We start from the raw sequence: 18,594 nt of genomic DNA, 5'->3' as shown, positions 1-18,594 counted from the left end.
TGTGGCAATCTAGAGCGGTCTGCACAAGTGTGAAATCAAGGTGATTGCTAGGGGATCCATGGTATCCGGGGGGCGCACGATTCGTCATAACACCTGTTTAAATTTCTGTGTGAATGGGGCTAATTAGCAGTAAAGTATTAATAATGTAATTAGCGAGTATGGCCAGTTACACCTCTCGTGACACAAACAAAGAAAATAGGGCCCTATTAATCAAAATGTCGCTATTTAACGAGGACTGTTTAAGGATGTATTTGCGACAAGTTCTTATTTACACCTAGAAAAGTCGATGCACGGATTGTGGATGAAGGCAAAAAGAAGACGCACTAAACCAGTAGTGAAGAGCGGCGATTCTAACAATATACCCTTAAAGTTCTTTACAACAATCTGCAAGTTAAATGATGGTGTTCACTAAACCACAGATATTACAGATTTACTTTTATAACCGTGTCTTTGAATAAGGTTTAAATATCCAAGTTAAGTTGGGGTAGATGTTATTTCAGTCCCTGTTTCCTGTTAAATTGTTGCAATATTCCAGGAAGAAAAAAACAAACAAACAAAAAAACATTGGAATATCTAACATTTGTTTTCGTGTATGAAACTCTGGTGTACGTGTGTATACCGTAGTGGTTTTATCATGTATGCACTTAATAGCTATTACAACCTAGGATGTAGGATTTGTATTGTGTATTAACTGTATATTTTCCATATGCACTTTTGTAATGCTCTTATATTTTGTAAGTCGCCCTAGATAAGGGCGTCTGCTAATAAATACATAGCCTAATAACAATTGGTTGGCTCACCATACTGCCCACATAACACACAACGTTGCCAACGTTATGGCAACGGAATTTACATTGCAACAACTTTGAGGTAACATTTTTATTTTTATTCATTTCCTAGCAGACGTCCTTTTCCAGGGTGTGTTATGGTCCCTGGGAAGATCCAGTAGCCATTTAGACTTTAATGTGCACCGGAATCGCACAATATACTTTATCAATGTATTTCCGTGCACAACTTTTATTTAAGGAAGCCATCTCTAGCCAAGGTACAATCTAGTTTAGCCAATGCCAAATAAGTAATAAGGTATGCCACCCTGCAGTAAACCTTCATTACCGCTACATAAAGAGCCATCATCAGTACAGGCTTCAAAATAAAATCAATATATACATTATATAAAATAATATTAAAAAATACAATGATGGATTCAAATTAAACCCTTAATTTGGGAAAAGCACAAAATGAACGTACTTTCTTCACAATGTTATTTCAATAGGACCATAATATTGGCATGCAGTCGTGATCACTTTATTTTACAAAAGAGACATTTCGAAATGATAACTTGTCAGGTGACAACTGTCATTACAAAATGAGCAGTTCTATGTGCTTTGCATATTAATTCTATATGATATTGGAACATTGCTGTCGGCTAACTGATTAGTGAAATGAAATCAATTATTCTCTACAGCACTCGTGGAAATAGTGCATCTCGTCCTGGTACGACTCTATGATAGTTAGAAAACGTCAAATTTGCAAATGATAGTAAAATAGGTGGCTCGGCAGATACAATCTTGGCAGCACAGGCTATTCAAAGGGATTTAGATAATATTCAGTTGTGGGCCGACACCTGGTAGATGAAATTCAATGTGGAGAAGTGCAAGGCATTACATGCAGGTAACAAAAATGGCCACTATAATGACACTATGGGAGGAATATAACTAGATGAAGTAACGCATGAGAAAGACCCAGGAGTCTACGTGCACTCCTGACACTGTCCCAAGGACACAAATGGAAAATGGGCTTCAAGGCATTCAAGACAGAAAACAGGAGACACTTCTTCACACAGAGAGGCGTCACAATCTGAACAAACTCCCCAGCGATGTGGCTGAAGAGACAATTTGGGATCATTCAGAAACAGACTGGATAGGATCCTTGATCACTTAGTTACTGGACAACAAAAGAGCACGATGGGGCGAATGCCCTCCTTTCGTTTGTAAACTTTATTATGTTCTTATGTTCTAATAGCGACTGTTTTTAGGAACCCGAAAATCTTTAAATCACCGAAAGTTTGCTAATTAGCATATCATTACCTATGCAAGTAGGGAAGCGGAGCGTTTCATCAAATATTTCAGGTGCAAATGACAACTGGTTTTCTGTCCTTGTTTAACACCATGTCTCTTTTGTAAAATAAAGTGATCACGACTGCATGCCAATATTATGGTCCTATTGAAATAACATTGTGAAGAAAGTACGTTCATTTTGTGCTTTTCCCAAATTAAGGGTTTAATTTTGGAAATTAGACAATTTGGCTTAAGTGAAATAAAATATAGTAAGCGTTTTATTAGTGCGATTGAAGAAGACCGTCATATGCGGATGTTGAACATTTCCATGAACTTGGTTATACCTTTCGTTTTCGGTTGTAAATAGCTTTCTTACAAGAAATCAGAAATGAGAGCATTACATCTAACGTTGCTACTTTCCTTTTTAATGTCGCCTGTGTGTATTCCTGCATTCGAATTTATGCATTTTAAAATCAATACAGATGATATTAATTTTTTATACTCTATAATACCACATTTCCTCGAAGATACCTGGAACACTGACTGGGTCACATATGATACAGCGGGTAAGGGATTGTACCTTATTTTCTAGAAGCTGGACACCACTGTTTCGGATTTTTCCTTAATCAATTATATTCATACTAGTACTTATTATTGAAGTCTTCGGTTCTCAGTTTGATTTAGCTGAAAACTGTAATTTACAAATTAAATCGAAATAATTTTCAAATATTCTAATTAAAAAAAAAATGTATTCCAATATTGAAATTACCAAATGTCAGCGGTCTTTACCCACAGCAAACTGCATTCATCTTGGAACTAATTTCAGTAGCCTATGTGACACGGAGTGTCGCTGCTGGTGTTATTAAAAACTTGTAACACTATATCTGTGTGTGTGTGTGTGTGTGTGTGTGTGTGTATATATGTATATATATATATATATATATATATATATATATATATATGTTTATGTAGAATATTCGATTATTTGTAATGATGGCAACTATGGACAAGTGAATCCATCATTGTATTTTTAAATATTATTTTATATAATGTATATATTGGTTTTATTTTAAAGCCTGTACTGATGATGGCTCTTTATGTAGCGGTAATGAAGGTTTACTGCAGGGTGGCATACCTTATTACTTATTTGGCATTGGCTAAACTAGATCGTACCTTGGCTAGTGATGGCTTCCTTAAATAAAATTTGTGCACGGAAATACATTGATAAAGTAAATTAAAACACTTACATGTAAAATATGTGCAGTGCAATCAAACTACCACAAATCTAAAACTGGTCTGTTAACCCACGTAAAAGCCAAACGACCTCTGCGACTAACAGAAAAGGAAATAGGCAGTTATTTATTTTGTCAAATATTACAGCGGGAAATGAGGAATACTGAAATATTTAGCACCCTCTGTCTTCTCTATTGTATAAATAAGCAGCTAGAGGATGCGAAAACATTAGAGTAGTAAATAAACTATAATATTTGGTGAAGAGTCGAAGGAATCCAGAGAGATATATTTCCAACCAAAAGGTTTTATTACAAGCAGCTGCTCGGAAGAGGTTCAAGAGGCAATCTCAAGAACAGTCCTAGAGAAGTTACAAGCTACAGGCACTTTTATGCAGACAAGACAGGACAGACAGATAACAGGCTCACATGTCTGTCCTGTGATGAGTGGAAATTCGGTTTCTGCCTGACAACTGCTCAGGAAGACCCATGGCTAAAACCAGAGAAAATGTAAGGCATACCTAATGTTTAATATAAGGGGTGTTTGTACGATGTATCAAGCCCAAATTGCCGGAGAAAACGGGTTCTTATCAAACCCTGTGCTTCTAGGTATCAGGGTTGAAGTATAGCACAGTAAAACTGTAGTCAGGTTTACATCCAGACTTTTTTAACGGCCATTGAATTCCGGCAATAAAAACGGGTTTTACCGATTACTAATGCCTTGTTGAATACGTTTGCAGTCGTGTGATTTGGTCAGGTGTCTGGGGAAGGGTAATCCATCCAAGTGATCACGACTGCATGCCAATATTATGGTCCTATTGAAATAACATTGTGAAGAAAGTACGTTCATTTTGTGCTTTTCCCAAATTAAGGGTTTAATTTTGGAAATTAGACAATTTGGCTTAAGTGAAATAAAATATAGTAAGCGTTTTATTAGTGCGATTGAAGAAGACCGTCATATGCGGATGTTGAACATTTCCATGAACTTGGTTATACCTTTCGTTTTCGGTTGTAAATAGCTTTCTTACAAGAAATCTGAAATGAGAGCATTACATCTAACGTTGCTACTTTCCTTTTTAATGTCGCCTGTGTGTATTCCTGCATTCGAATTTATGCATTTTAAAATCAATACAGATGATATTAATTTTTTATACTCTATAATACCACATTTCCTCGAAGATACCTGGAACACTGACTGGGTCACATATGATACAGCGGGTAAGGGATTGTACCCAGTGGCGGAAGTTTTATACATGGGGTGGACAGGGGGTGGCCAAGGCTACTTCAGGGGGTCCACAAACCATGACAGACAATTAGAATGTAAACCTAACCTGGCATCTAAGGAACTTGAATTAATCCTATGATTGCTGAGGTAGAAGTGAGTTCTTCAATGTGGCAGATAGTGTGGTCCAAAAGGGTTACTTCACTAGGACTCTTTAACATGCTATTAATAGTCAGTGTCTCTACCTCGGAAGTGCAGCTCAATTTCTCTCTCTCTCTCTCACACACACACACACACACGCACACAGTACCTTACTCACATACTGGAGAGACTTGGATCACTCTGTTTTCATGAATGTATAATCTGGGTCTATAAGTGTTGAACATCCAGAATATTTTCAGAAAATAAAGCTCAAGCACCAAAGAGATGTGATAGCATTTGTGTGTGAATTGCACAGTTTATTTAAAAAGTCTGATATCTCTCCCTTTCTTTTCATGTTTAATTGGCCCTATGCAAAAACAAGACAGACTAGGGTTACATCTAAGCATTCTATTACCCACATTTTAGTCCAATCTCAATCTTAATTAATCCTAAAGTACTAGTTAAATCAGGGGTAGTCAATTTTGTGTCAAAGTCCAAATTTCTTGGTCAATGTATAGTCAAGGTCCAGACATCTGCGGGGGGTCACACCTTCAAATGGCCCTTTCCAACATACACACACACAATTCTGTGAATTAGTAATATCCCCGTTGCTTATACTTAGTACATTTATTTGACAAAGTACAAAAATGTTTAAATGAATGTAAACATTAGTATTAAAACGGTTTCAGACCACTTACATTTTAATTGTTAAAGATTATTGTAGTCATATAGATAAACATAATGGAAACTTTCAAGCATTTTGTGTCTGTCCACACGACAAACGATGCCACAAATCAGGAAAACCGAATACTTGTTTTTGTGTTGTGTTTTCGACAGTACAAAGAGCCGCTCTTGCCCAGTGCAGAGTATGTGCAGAGATGCCGAACAGGGAATCAACTCACTGACTGACCAACTAACACTAGCTCTATATAGGACATCCATATTAATACATCACATCCTATCGGCTAATAACCAGGAATTGCTGTGACTAGGTTCCACACAATAACAAGTGCAACACACCTCCGTAACATTACATTAAAACAGTATATATAACAGTTCGTCCCCACGGCAATTTGTCCCCATCATACGTTCTCGTTCACCACATGAGCATTTGTAACCATGAGTGCATTCACTTATTGTAGAGCCATAGAACATACAAACATTACATTTATATATATATATATATATATATATATATATATATATAGACACACACACATACATTCATACATACACACACGTATATACACACACACACACACACATATATATATATATATATATATATATATATATATACAGTGAGGGAAAAAAATATTTGATCCCCTGCTGATTTTGTACGTTTGCCCACTGACAAAGAAATGATCAGTCTATAATTTTAATGGTAGGTGTATTTTAACAGTGAGAGACAGGATAACCGCATTTCAAAAAAGTTATAAATTGATTTGCATGTTAATGAGGGAAATAAGTATTTGATCCCCTATCAATCAGCAAGATTTCTGGCTCCCAGGTGTCTTTTATACAGGTAACGAGCTGAGATTAGGACTCTCTTAAAGGGAGTGCTCCTAATCTCAGCTCGTTACCTGTATAAAAGACACCTGTCCACAGAAGCAATCAATCAATCAGATTCCAAACTCTCCACCATGGCCAAGACCAAAGAGCTGTCCGAGGATGTCAGGGACAAGATTGTAGACCTACACAAGGCTGGAATTGGCTACAAGACCATCGCCAAGCAGCTTGGTGAGAAGGTGACAACAGTTGTTGCAATTATTGGCAAATGGAAGAAACACAAAATAACTGTCATTCTAAACTAAGCCTTCCTATCTCATCAATATTATAATCATTACTCATGAATAATAATCATTAACCTCTAAATTGCCAGTTGCATTGGAGGGTCATTTGCAATTAATACATTGCAAGAAAGGAATGTAAGTTGCTGATAATTAATAAGGGAGTAACAGCACAGAGGACACAGGTAGGATAGGATTTCTAAATTTGTCCCCCATGGAAGTGGAGTAAAGAGGATTCAAACAGTGATTAGAAGTAAGACTTCTTGTTAATGGAGTTCCACAGGGATCAGTATTAGGGCCTGTGCTTTTTCTAATCTATATTAATGATCTGGACTCTGGGATAGTTAGCAAACGTCAAATTTGCAAATGATAGTAAAATAGGTGGCTCGGCAGATACAATCTTGGCAGCACAAGCTATTCAAAGGGATTTAGATAATATTCAGTTGTGGGCTGACATCTGGCAGATAAAATTCAATGTGGAGAAGTGCAAGGAATTACATGCAGGTAACAAAAATGTCTACTATAATTACTGTAGCGTAAGGTACACTTATAAATTTCAATTAAAAATGTGAATTTATAGTATCACCTTATCACGAATCCTGGAATCTTGTAGAACTCAATTTCCATAATAATTGGACGCAGACACCAATTCCAAAGATATAAATTGTCAAATGTTTTAAAAACAAAAACTAAATGTAGCACTACACTAATTATACAATAGGGAAAAAACGAATTCAAATTAAACTCAAATCAAGACAAATCACTTCCGTGACCAAATCAAAGACCATGGGATCACAAATGATATCACACAAATCACTAAACAAAAAAGGTTATAAACACATTGACTACAATACCGGTTAGTAAGACGAAGGTGAGTCATTCATTAGTATTGTTAGTCAGACATTAAATAACTACGCAGGTTAGTATTTATGTCAGGTAACTTCTCGTTATCTATATATCAGTCTCATTTACGTTTAGGTGCAGAGAAAGATCCTGTCATTACTTGTTACACAATTTCCCTTAACTGATTATTATTCAATGATTAAGGATAGACAGGGCCACCAATAATCTAATGTCTATTAACGTGTCAATTACAGACTAAACAGTTAAACAGGAATGAGAAGATATTTCTCGGCGTTGACAGATTTTATTTCTAAAATTATCAACAAAACAGTTTAATGCAATACACATTTATGTTTAAGAAAACTAAATGATATTACACATTCTAGAGTTATGAATCACAGATTAACATTTCTAATTGATTTCTCAAATGTCATGAATCACAAACTCCAAGCTGTTAAACTTCGTCGCAGAGAGGCCTCTCTGTCTTCGGGCTCAGATAACAGCACACGGCACGAGGTCCGTGTGGTTTGGAACAAAGGCAGTCCGGTTCGGCTTTGTCCAAGAACTTCCACTCAGTCGATGCACTTGGAAGTTGGGGTTTCGCGAATGTAGAGTCTTTTCCAAACAGATTTTCCACTGGTTTGAAGGCTCCAAGGTTGTGCACAAAATCTTCTTTGTAAGCAGGGTTTCCACCCTATTTACTTGAAGACAAAGTCTTTGAGGAAAGCAGGGCCCTGTTTGGTTCCAAGGGTCGAGTTTCTTAAGACTCAATAGCTATTTAAATGCCTGACACTTTTGTATTCAGTCGACTGAAAACAGTCAGTCGTCCAGCTGTAAAACTCCACTGATCAGGTGGGTACAGGTGGGCAAGTGCAGTCTGTAAAGTTCTTTATTTAATAAAGTCCTTTAAAAGTCCTTTGTACGGCTCAATCTCCTTCTCCCAGTTTAACTCTTTTGTTGCCGGCAAAGACTTCAGATTTCTGGTTCCGGTTCTGGCAACAGAGCTACAGGTTGAGTTGTAGCAGCGAGTTACTGGTTCAGGTGAGAGAGAGAGAGAGAGAGAGAGAGATGCTGTACGCTACCCTTTATACGCCTGTCAGATCAATAGATGATTGGTTCTTGAGTTCGTGTCCTATTGGAAATGGGGTTGATTTATGACTGATGTCAATCCATGCCATCTTTTGGAAATGCCGGTTGGCCCGGGTTCGTAGCTCTGTGTCAGGATTTCGGCTCTGGTCCATTTCAAAGAGTTTTTATTACCTACAGGCCCCCTTCCCCAGACATCTCACAGCAGGATTCCAAACTATTTGGCCTATTCTCGGTGCCATCCTCCCAAGACTGTCACTTTGATGTAAACCAGTTTACAGCTGATGAGTTAAGGAAATCTGATAACTTTGTGGGGGAGAGGTCTTCTTTAGATCATTGCTTCAGCTCAGAGCTGAAATGCTCTTATCAAAATACACCCAACATAATGCTACATTACACTATTGGAGGAATAGAACTAGATGAAGTAACGCATGAGAAAGACCTAGGAGTCTATGTGGACTCCTTACTTTCTCCATCCAAACAATGTGGGGAAGCAATAAAAAAAAGGCAAACAGAATGCTAGGGTATATTGTCAAAAGTGTAGAATTGAGAACAAGGGCAGTAATGTTCAAACTGTACAATGCACTAATTAGACCTCATCTGGATACTGTGAACAGTTCTGGGCTCCACACTTCAAGAAAGATATCGCTGCTCTAGAGGCAGTCCAAAGGAAAGAAACCAGACTTATTCCAGGTCTAAAGGCAATGTCCTACTGGGAGACTGAAGGAACTGAACCTTTTCACCCTGGAACAGAGGAAACTACGTGGGGACTTGATTCAAGTCTTCAAAATCATGAATAGCATCAACGACATCAAACCAGAGGAGCTTTTCCTAATCAGCAGGGACACACATACATCTGATGACAGAAATGGAAATTGGGCTTCAAGGCATTCAAGACGGAAAACAGGAGACACTTCTTCACACACAGTTGTCACAATGTGGTTGAAGTTGAAAACTTGGGAACATTTAAAATCATACTGGATGGTATATCCTTGGATCACTTAGTTATTAATGGACACCAAACGAGCACGATGGGTCGAATGGCCTCCTCTCATTTGTAAACTTTATTATGTTCTTGGCTGAGATGAGTGATTAGGAGAACCTAGACAGAAGACAGCAGTAGATGTCAAGGGCAGCTGGGAGTTTGAATTCTGTTCAGCAGAGTTAATCTGGAGAATGGAAGAGATCGAGAGCTGGGGGGAGGAGGGATGGGCAGGACAAGATGTGAGAGGGCAGAGAGAATCAAGGGAGAAGGTGAGGGAGGAAAACATAGTGGCAGTAGCACAGTCAATGGGAGGTAAGAGAATGAGAGCAGTAGAGGCAGACATGGAGGGGGAGAGGCAATAGGTGTTTGTTGGCAGCAATGACATATTTTTACTACAGTGTTTTCTTGATTTTTCTTGCCTTAGGTTTGGAGGCTGACCTTGAGAAGAAACTGTTTGGGCAGCATGTGGCTTCTAAGGTGATTCTTAAGGCAGTGACCAGCTTAATAAAAAACCCAAACCGTAAGAAGCCACTTGTCCTCTCTCTTCATGGGTCAGCAGGGACAGGCAAGAACTTCATCAGCCAACTAATAGCTACAAACCTCTACAAGATTGGCATGAAGAGCAGCTTTGTGCACCAGTTTGTGACAACTCTTCACTTTCCTCATTCCAGTAAAGTTCAGACCTATATGGTAAGTGATAAGTTAGGCATCGTCATTTCTTTAACTTCAAAACTTAATGTCTCATCACAACCCTCTGTTGTCTTAATCAACAGTTGTTAAAAGCTTTTATTTCAGAAGTTATTTTGTACCCTGTCTTATGTATCCCCCCCGCCTGTAAGGCTAAACTACTGGGGCCATCTAGTTAATTTCTAATTTCTAGTAGTGTAATCCAACATAGATAACCTGAATATTCTTATGCATGCTCCCCTACAACACTGTCTAAGAACCATGGGCTAGATATTCGTAGAGTTTGCGCACCGCGCAAAAATGCGCATTATTTGCCATATTCAAAACGCAATGTTTGCTAGCGCAAAATATCGCGTTGAAAACTATGGCATGGGGGCAGCGACTGGAAAGCAACAGTCCAGCTCACACTCAACAATGGGGCTGTCTGTTTTTATTTATGGTTGTATGTGTGATGCACCAGAACAAGTTCCTAACCGTTAAAAAAAATAAAATAAGAATACATACATACATGCATACATAAATACATACATATGAATATAATCAAATTCAGCCAAACTAAATGTAAGAAATGTAATAATACTACTAATAATAGGAAATGCTTAAGTAAAATAAATAAACAAATCATCCCTTTGTGCAGTGTAAGTAATATATTTTCAAATGATAAAAACAAGCTTAGTTATGGAAATCAAAAGGATATGGTGGCTACACAGTATAGCGCTGGGATTAAATCAAAACTTTGACCCACCAGCTAATACAAAACTACAGAACTGTACTCAGTTGCAGCTTCATTTTTAGTAAGATGACACTTTCTACTAATCAGAAATGTAACCTACGTGAAGTTGTCACCCCATATCATTAAATAATCACCAAAACTATTCCCTTCATTTGTGCTGTGTTTGTGCCGATTTGTGCATTTGTGCTGGTTTGGTGTTCAAGATATTAAGCATTATTTTTTGGGCTGTGTGACTTCACTCTCCACCCCATGTCACTCAAATCGCTTCATGCCGGTGCTGGTTGTTTGTGCTAGGTTTGTGCCATTGAAACAAACGCCGTAACTATTTCCCTTCCTTAGCTATAGCAAGAATGTTTCCGGGGGCGGTGACGTCATTGTCCACCCCATGTTGTCCAAATCGCTCCAAACCGGTGTCATTCGTTTATGCTCAAATTGTGCCGGTTTGTGCAGTTAAAATGAACACTTTATCCATTTCCATTCCTTAACTATGATCGTTTCTTAAATATAATAGAAACACTTTTTTTAAGAACAGTGATGTCACTCTCCACCCCATGTGGTCCGAATCGCTCCAAACCGGTGTCATTCGCTTGTGCTGTTGAAAGAAACAATCTAACTAATTCCTTTACATAGAAATAACACAATTATCTCCCGGATCTGTGACGTCAGTCATGCATTTACCCCATCTCGTCCAATGCACTCATTTTCTGACTCATTCGTTTGTGCTCTCGGTGCAGGTTTCTTACCGTTGCTGTCATTGTTTTTTTCTTTTAATATTGACAGTTTGATCATTGACAGTAACTTCAAGCTTCAAATCCAAATCCATATGCCCTGTATTTGTGCTCGTGTAGCACTTGTTTGAATGCACCTCGTGTATATTGGTACTTAATATAATGTTGTTTGTGTTCTGGTCCATCGCTGAACCAAGTATTACATCTCGTTTATTACCATTATGTTTTAGGAGTTTATTCAAAGTAAAAAGTAGACTAACTTTACTTCAGTGAATATATCGTAAAGTCCACTGCATTATAATAACCGTTTGCTCGATTAGTTAGTGTGTAACTTGATACAAGTGTAGCTTATGTTCAAAAGGGTTATTGCATTATACACAGACGATGACAGAATGGCTGGATAGGATAAACAGTTTCAGAAGAAAGGGATATAGTTGAAGCTTTTTCATGATATTTCAGATACTGTGCTTAAAAAAAAAACTTACAACAGCATAAGATGTTTTTTGTTTTAACTGGTCTAGCAGCCTTATCTTTCAGCTGGCTTTAACGTGTTTTTTGCAATGTTCAAGTGGTCACACTGGGAAACTAGGTTAAATCAGTGAAGACTAGAAAACCAGCATAGGTTGGTTTCAGATGGCTGGCGTTTTTTCAAACTAATTATTACTTTTGGAAGGTAACAGGTGTCACCCGGAGAGAGGCGCAAGAAGAGGCAAAATAATAAAAGTAGCCGTACTACGACACCTGAATTCCGGCTGTTAGGACTCTTAGGGCTACAATGCCCCCGAGCAGCCACAACCAACTACAAAAATACCTCTTCCTAAGACTTTTTATCCAGGGGTCCACACACCAGTTACAGCAGAACAGTACAAAGGGATAGGTTTCAATAATTTAATACCATTACTTCCCAGGTTTCATACATAGGTTAAAAATAATTTAAAACAAGTAAAATACTGGACGCGCCTAAATAATTGCAACTGCACCGCAGACGGAGCGCCAGCTTCCAGTTCCGTGGCTTGGTACTGGGGACAGGTGCACTGATCTCCAGTCTCCCCATTGTGCACCTCCAAGCCCATTGCTGCTATGCTGCTCCTCCGTTGCTGGAAACACGACTGGAAGCTCTGCTGATCTCGTGTAGAAGATCCAGAAAAATATGAAGTCCAAAAGGTTTAAAAACGGCTCCCACCTCAAGGAACACGGGACTACCCGAAATCTAAGACGAGAGCAAGTAGTATTAAAAACGGGGAATTAAAAATACTGCCTTCTTTGCAGCAGGTTTAAAACAGTCTCCAACAGCAGCGCGTCCCTTGTCGCGTCCTTAATGCTGACGGCTCTATATGCGCTTAAAACCAACGGGAACGATTAAAATATTACTTCTCTCTCCAGTACAACTGCGTCCGATCTCTCCTTCCGCTGTTGCTTCCCCCTCTAACACACTGCACTCTCTTGCTCTTTTTCCTGCTGCTAAGGCTATTTTATGAGCTCTTGTTAATTGAACGCAGGTGTTTTGGTGCGATACTTTATTTGTGCCCAAAACGAAATAATGAAAAACAATTAATAATAAATAAACAAAAAGTGCAAGTCCCAGGGTGACACAGGTTCCCGAACAATTGCTTTAAAATATTTGAAACATAATAAAACACACACCTCACCTGTCCTTGCTTCACTGTCTGTGTAGCTTTCTCTGAGAAATGCAAGCAGAGACGACCCAAATTTGAAGATAAAAAGCTTCAACTATATCCCTTTCTTCTGAAACTGTTTATCCTATCCAGCCATTCTGCCATCGTCTGTGTATAATGCAATAACCCTTTTGAACATAAGCTACACTTGTATCAAGTTACACACTAACTAATCGAGCAAACGGTTATTATAATGCAGTGGCCTTTACGATATATTCAATGAAGTAAAGTTAGTCTACTTTTTACTTTGAATAAACTCCTAAAACATAATGGTAATAATCGAGATGTAATACTTGGTTCAGATCCGGGAGATAATTGTGTTATTTCTATGTAAAGGAATTAGTTAGATTGTTTCTTTCAACAGCACAAGCGAATGACACCGGTTTGGAGCGATTCGGACCACATGGGGTGGAGAGTGACATCACTGTTCTTAAAAAAAGTGTTTCTATTATATTTAAGAAACGATCATAGTTAAGGAATGGAAATGGATAAAGTGTTCATTTTAACTGCACAAACCGGCACAATTTGAGCATAAACGAATGACACCGGTTTGGAGCGATTTGGACAACATGGGGTGGACAATGACGTCACCGCCCCCGAAAACATTCTTGCTATAGCTAAGGAAGGGAAATAGTTACGGCGTTTGTTTCAATGGCACAAACCTAGCACAAACAACCAGCACCGGCATGAAGCGATTTGAGTGAGATGGGGTGGAGAGTGAAGTCACACAGCCCAAAAAATAATGCTTAATATCTTGAACACCAAACCAGCACAAATGAAGAGAATAGATTTGGTGATTATTTGATTATATGGGGTGCCAACTTCTCGGAGGTAGAAAATCTACCGCTATGAACAGGTTTGCATTTTGCTATTAGTGGTGGTTCAAAGTTTTGATTTGATCCGGCCCTAGGTGCTACACAGCTGTTTTGGACACACAGCACCAGTAATGTACATACTATTATGTTTGATACTGTGACGACCTACATACATACAGACAGTTATGGATATTGGGTGATATTCATTACTACTACGTCCACAATATTGTGTATTAACTGCAATACTACGCATATGAGCCTCGTTGTTTCCGATGGCATACAGGTGTGCACTACTATATTACCAAGGACGTCCGCATTCGGGATGTGTCCAGATCTCGAGTCCACTGCACAGTGTGTGGTTGGATATCAGATGTGATTTCTAAATAGATGTGTGTGTACACATAACAGAACTTGAAACATGGCACTCGCCTCTGTCCAGCACTCTGCGTTCATTCATCCACCTGCAGAGTCCCGTACCTTCAATGTCGTGGCTTATTAACATATAGTAATGACTCGGTAATTATAAACATGAGATTCATATGTATTGCGGGCTGACATTAAACATGCCCATATCGCAATCGAATTAGAATTGCGTGAAAGCCTTAATTAGACTGAATATACCAGTTTTTGCACGATGTTAGCGCAACGCATTCATCGAATAACTGCGCAAAAGTGTGTTCAAACAGTGATGATAATAGCGCACTGTGGAGTGGTGCAGGCAGGTTTGCGAGGCGCAAACAGGCTTGCGCGACACAGGAAAACAATGCAATATTCCAATGTTGCACAAAGATCTGCGCCATGTTTGAATTTCTCTCCTCTTTGGGCCAAGTCTCATTTCCTTGCGCGGCATTCATTTTGCGCGGAAATTGTGCGAAGTTTGAATATCTAGCCCCATATGTTTTATTGTCTTTGCAGGCACAGCTTCAGCAGTGGATTCAAGGGAATGTGACCAGTCGCCCTCAATCTATGTTTATATTTGATGAAATGGATAAAATGCACCCTGTACTTATTGACAGCATAAAGCCATTCTTGGATTATTATGAGTATCTGAATGGTGTCTCCTATCGGCAGGCTATTTTCATCTTTCTAAGGTTAGTGAGGAGTTGTGCTTTGTCAGCTGTAAGTTGTATTCTAGTACATATTGTCATGCTTTGAGCTTTTATTGCCATTCAGAGTCCTGTATTTTGTTGTGTTTTAAATGGAAGGAAGACACTTCAACATAGGACATTCTCTCCAAGGATTTATTGGTAAATGAGAAAAGAGAAGAATAGAGTGTGATTTACAGTATTGACAGAGCTGTTTAAATTAAACATCTGTAAATATCTGGTCAAAGGCACATTTTTCAAACCAAAAAGCCTGTAGAGATCCACATTTGAACAATCTACTCCTTTTCAGAAAGGAATTGATTGATACATTTAAACAAGGCTTGGTTATTCTTATTTTCTTTGTCTGCTATGAACAGCAATGCAGGTGGAGAGAAAATCAATGAGGTGGCCTGGCAATTCTGGAAAGAAGGCAAAGAGAGACTAAGCATTCAACTGGAAGACCTGGAGACATCATTGTCCAATGAATTATTCAGTAACAAAAATAGTATGCATACCAGTACTTTCCTTCTTTTCTATGATCTCTAACCCTACAGCCATCTTATTTGTCACTAATTTCAGATTTGTTATTTTGTAGGGGGGGAATATCAAGGTTTTGGAAACTGTTGTCCTGCAATTATGCCCTGGTTTTTAACATATTTATATTATTTCTGTTGAGAACTTCCTGCATTGCAATTTGTTATTAGTAGCTTTTTTGACAACTAAAACTACATTTTAAATTATTTTGGTGGGAGTGAAAGTTTCTTCCTCATAGGGTTTTCCACAGATCTTCAAGGTTAGGTGCAGTTCCTTGTTTGTGCGTACAGCTTCTCTCACATTGGTAAAAATACACTTTCATGTGTTTTCTCTGCAGAAGAAGGGTAAAGTATTAGTTATAGACCATTTTATTAAATGGTTATAGTGGTGTTTTGTCTTGTCTAGGTTGTATAGGTTGGCTAAAAAGACAACATTTTATCATTTATCATGATTACATGTTATACACACAATGTACTACATAGAATAATTATGTGTTTGAATCTGCACTGCTAAAACTGATTTTAGAAGCTCATGCTCGTGTCCATGATGTGTCGTGTTGTGTGTTGTTTTAGGTGGATTTTGGCACACCAGCCTCATTGATAAGAACCTGGTGGACTTCTTCATTCCCTTACTGCCTCTGGAGCATAAACATGTGCAGATGTGTGTATTAGCCGAGATGGAGGAACGCAACTTGAAGCCTGATGAGAAAGTGGTTAACGACATTGTCAGTAATACAACCTATTTCCCAAAGGAAGAGAACATTTTCTCTGTCAAAGGATGCAAAGCTATTGGTGCAAAAATAGATTATTATACCAAGGAAGAAGTGGGGAATGGGGGGTGAGAGTCTTCCTGCCAAATTGTTGTGAGAGTGTACAGTATATCATGATATACTCTACATGTTTTCTTTGTGCATAGGGTAAGCATTTGAAATGTAAAGAAACAAGTCTACCAGTCTAATTTTACTTGGAAAATGTCTAGAATAATGTAACTTGTTTGTAATAAGATGTGCTTTTTCAACTATAGCAGCTTGTGTCATGCCTTGCGATGTGACTTTGAGTAGTTTTGTTCATTGATTTCCCTCCAGCATTTACAATTTCTTCTTTTCCAGCTTGGTTGTTGAAGTTTTGACCAACAAATCTCATTTATGTTGACTCAACACGAGTCATTGATATCAAAAGACTCGACTTGAGTCCCTGCAAGAAAAGACTTGACTCTATTTGAGTTAGTGCTCAGAATATGTGACTCAACTCGAGTCAAAACACAGAAGTCTCCATCTGACTCGAGCCATTGTCTTTATGATAAAAACAATTAAAAACAAAAATGCTCCTTCTATACATGCAGTCATCTTGTCCCATAAACAGAACAGACTTCTGCAGTGATTGGCATGACCGTTGCTAAGGAAATGCTTTCCTAGCCTACAGCACAGTCCTATGATCATCATGTCAGCAAGCCAGAATCAAGCTATGGTGGCACACTGTGTAGAATCTGCACAGATACTGAGAATTAATTGGTTAAATGGTCAGATTCTGCACAGGTTTGTGCAGAACTGCAGAAGTCAGCGATACCAGAAAGAAGACATCGGTGTAAAGTAGTGTTAAACTGTATGTTCAAATATGGAAAGTCACATGCTAAAAAGTAATATTAACATTGAACGTGTTGTAACAGTTTGTTAAATTATTTCAACTAACCCTCATAAATAAAGAAAAGGTTCCAGGGAAGTCAAGCTAGAAAGGCATACATTACACAGCATATTGGGTACAAATAACATTGGGTCCCTCCAACATAACATCAGATTGGCCTCACCACTAGCATAAACACATATTACAGATAACAGCAACATGCAAAATAATAATAAAAAACAGTAATAACAAAAAGTCCCAAAAATCTTCCAGTGATGCCTGGATCTTACAACAATCCACAAATGTTTGATTGTCCATCTAAAGTAAAGTCTTTAAATCCCAGGTGGAAGATGGAAAGCCCAAACAACAAAAAATCAGCAACAAACTCCCAAAAGGTCATGTCCATATCCTGTAAACTCCCAACAGTAGGATCTTGAAGTCAACCAAAGAAAGATTAAAAAAAAAAACAATAAGGTGATTTACTCCTTCAGAAGAAAACCAAAATAAACTCTCCATTAGCCCCAAAAGTTGAAAAGTCCTTCTACAGAGACATTACTGTCATTGGCAAGCACCAGGAATCAAACATACACACAGACCAGATAGCCCTGCTCTATTGTTCTTCCCACAGCCATTCCCTTGAGCCCAACTAACATTGCAGTGGCCATCTTTAAAATGAAAGTGACGCTATCTTAAAGGAACACACTCCCTGTTCCAGGAAAGGGAGGATATTGAGAGGTTTGAGGGGCTTGCTAGGCCCTGGGAGTGGACTAGGTCTGAATGGGCATGTTGTCTTACCCCTTGACTGGCAGAGCTCTGGAAGCATACTTGACTTAACCAGCTCCTATGAGGATCTCAAAGGATGCCTTGTTGGCCAAGTCACTGGAGACCTTCCACTAGCTGAAAGACCTCTACCAGAGGGTAGACGGGTGCAGCCAGGGGTGGACTGGGACCAAAATAATAATGAAGTCAACGCATGTAGCGCACTGTCATGAAGAAGTATCGGTAAAAAAAGTATTACATTGTTACGGCAAAACTTCTTTATAAATTGTAGATCAGGGTTCCCCAAATGGCGGCTCGTGGGCCAAATGCAGTCCGCCATCAATTTTATATGGCTCCACAAAGCCCCCCAAATAAATTAACACCATCAGTAATCAACCCGCTCCCCCCGCTCTTATCAGAGAAAAGACCATCAGCAACACCCCCCCCACTCTTACCAGACAAAAAACACCATCTGCACTTACCACCCAAACCCCTCGGCTGACTAGCTCAGAAAAATATGGCCCGAGGCAAAACCTAGTTGATGAACCCTGTTGTAGACTACACTACCAGGTTTTCACACATGACTTATCATGACTTCATGATCT

The 18,594-nt window shown here is 38.7% G+C and overlaps 1 protein-coding gene across 1 annotated transcript; it reads left to right on the top strand.

Moving 5' to 3' along the window:
- Positions 1-4,311: 4,311 nt before the first annotated feature.
- Positions 4,312-16,943, top strand: LOC136758239 (torsin-1A). The gene is made up of 5 exons (XM_066712500.1): positions 4,312-4,504; positions 9,778-10,043; positions 14,908-15,083; positions 15,455-15,582; positions 16,184-16,943. Exons 1-5 carry the CDS (start codon positions 4,327-4,329, stop codon positions 16,450-16,452), a joined length of 1,017 nt encoding a protein of 338 aa, XP_066568597.1. The 5' UTR covers positions 4,312-4,326; the 3' UTR covers positions 16,453-16,943.
- The last annotated feature ends 1,651 nt before the right edge of the window (positions 16,944-18,594 follow it).

This window comes from Amia ocellicauda, chromosome 9 (assembly GCF_036373705.1).
Source record: "Amia ocellicauda isolate fAmiCal2 chromosome 9, fAmiCal2.hap1, whole genome shotgun sequence".
NCBI lineage: Eukaryota > Metazoa > Chordata > Actinopteri > Amiiformes > Amiidae > Amia > Amia ocellicauda.
This window is presented reverse-complemented; position numbering and strand designations above follow the sequence as displayed.

Coding starts and splice junctions, on each gene's coding strand:
- LOC136758239 (XM_066712500.1), top strand. CDS start 4,327: ATGAGAGCATTACATCTAACGTTGCTACTTTCCTTTTTAATGTCGCCT. Junction 4,505..9,777: donor GGTCACATATGATACAGCGG/GTAAGGGATTGT, acceptor TTCTTGCCTTAG/GTTTGGAGGCTGACCTTGAG. Junction 10,044..14,907: donor GTAAAGTTCAGACCTATATG/GTAAGTGATAAG, acceptor TTGTCTTTGCAG/GCACAGCTTCAGCAGTGGAT.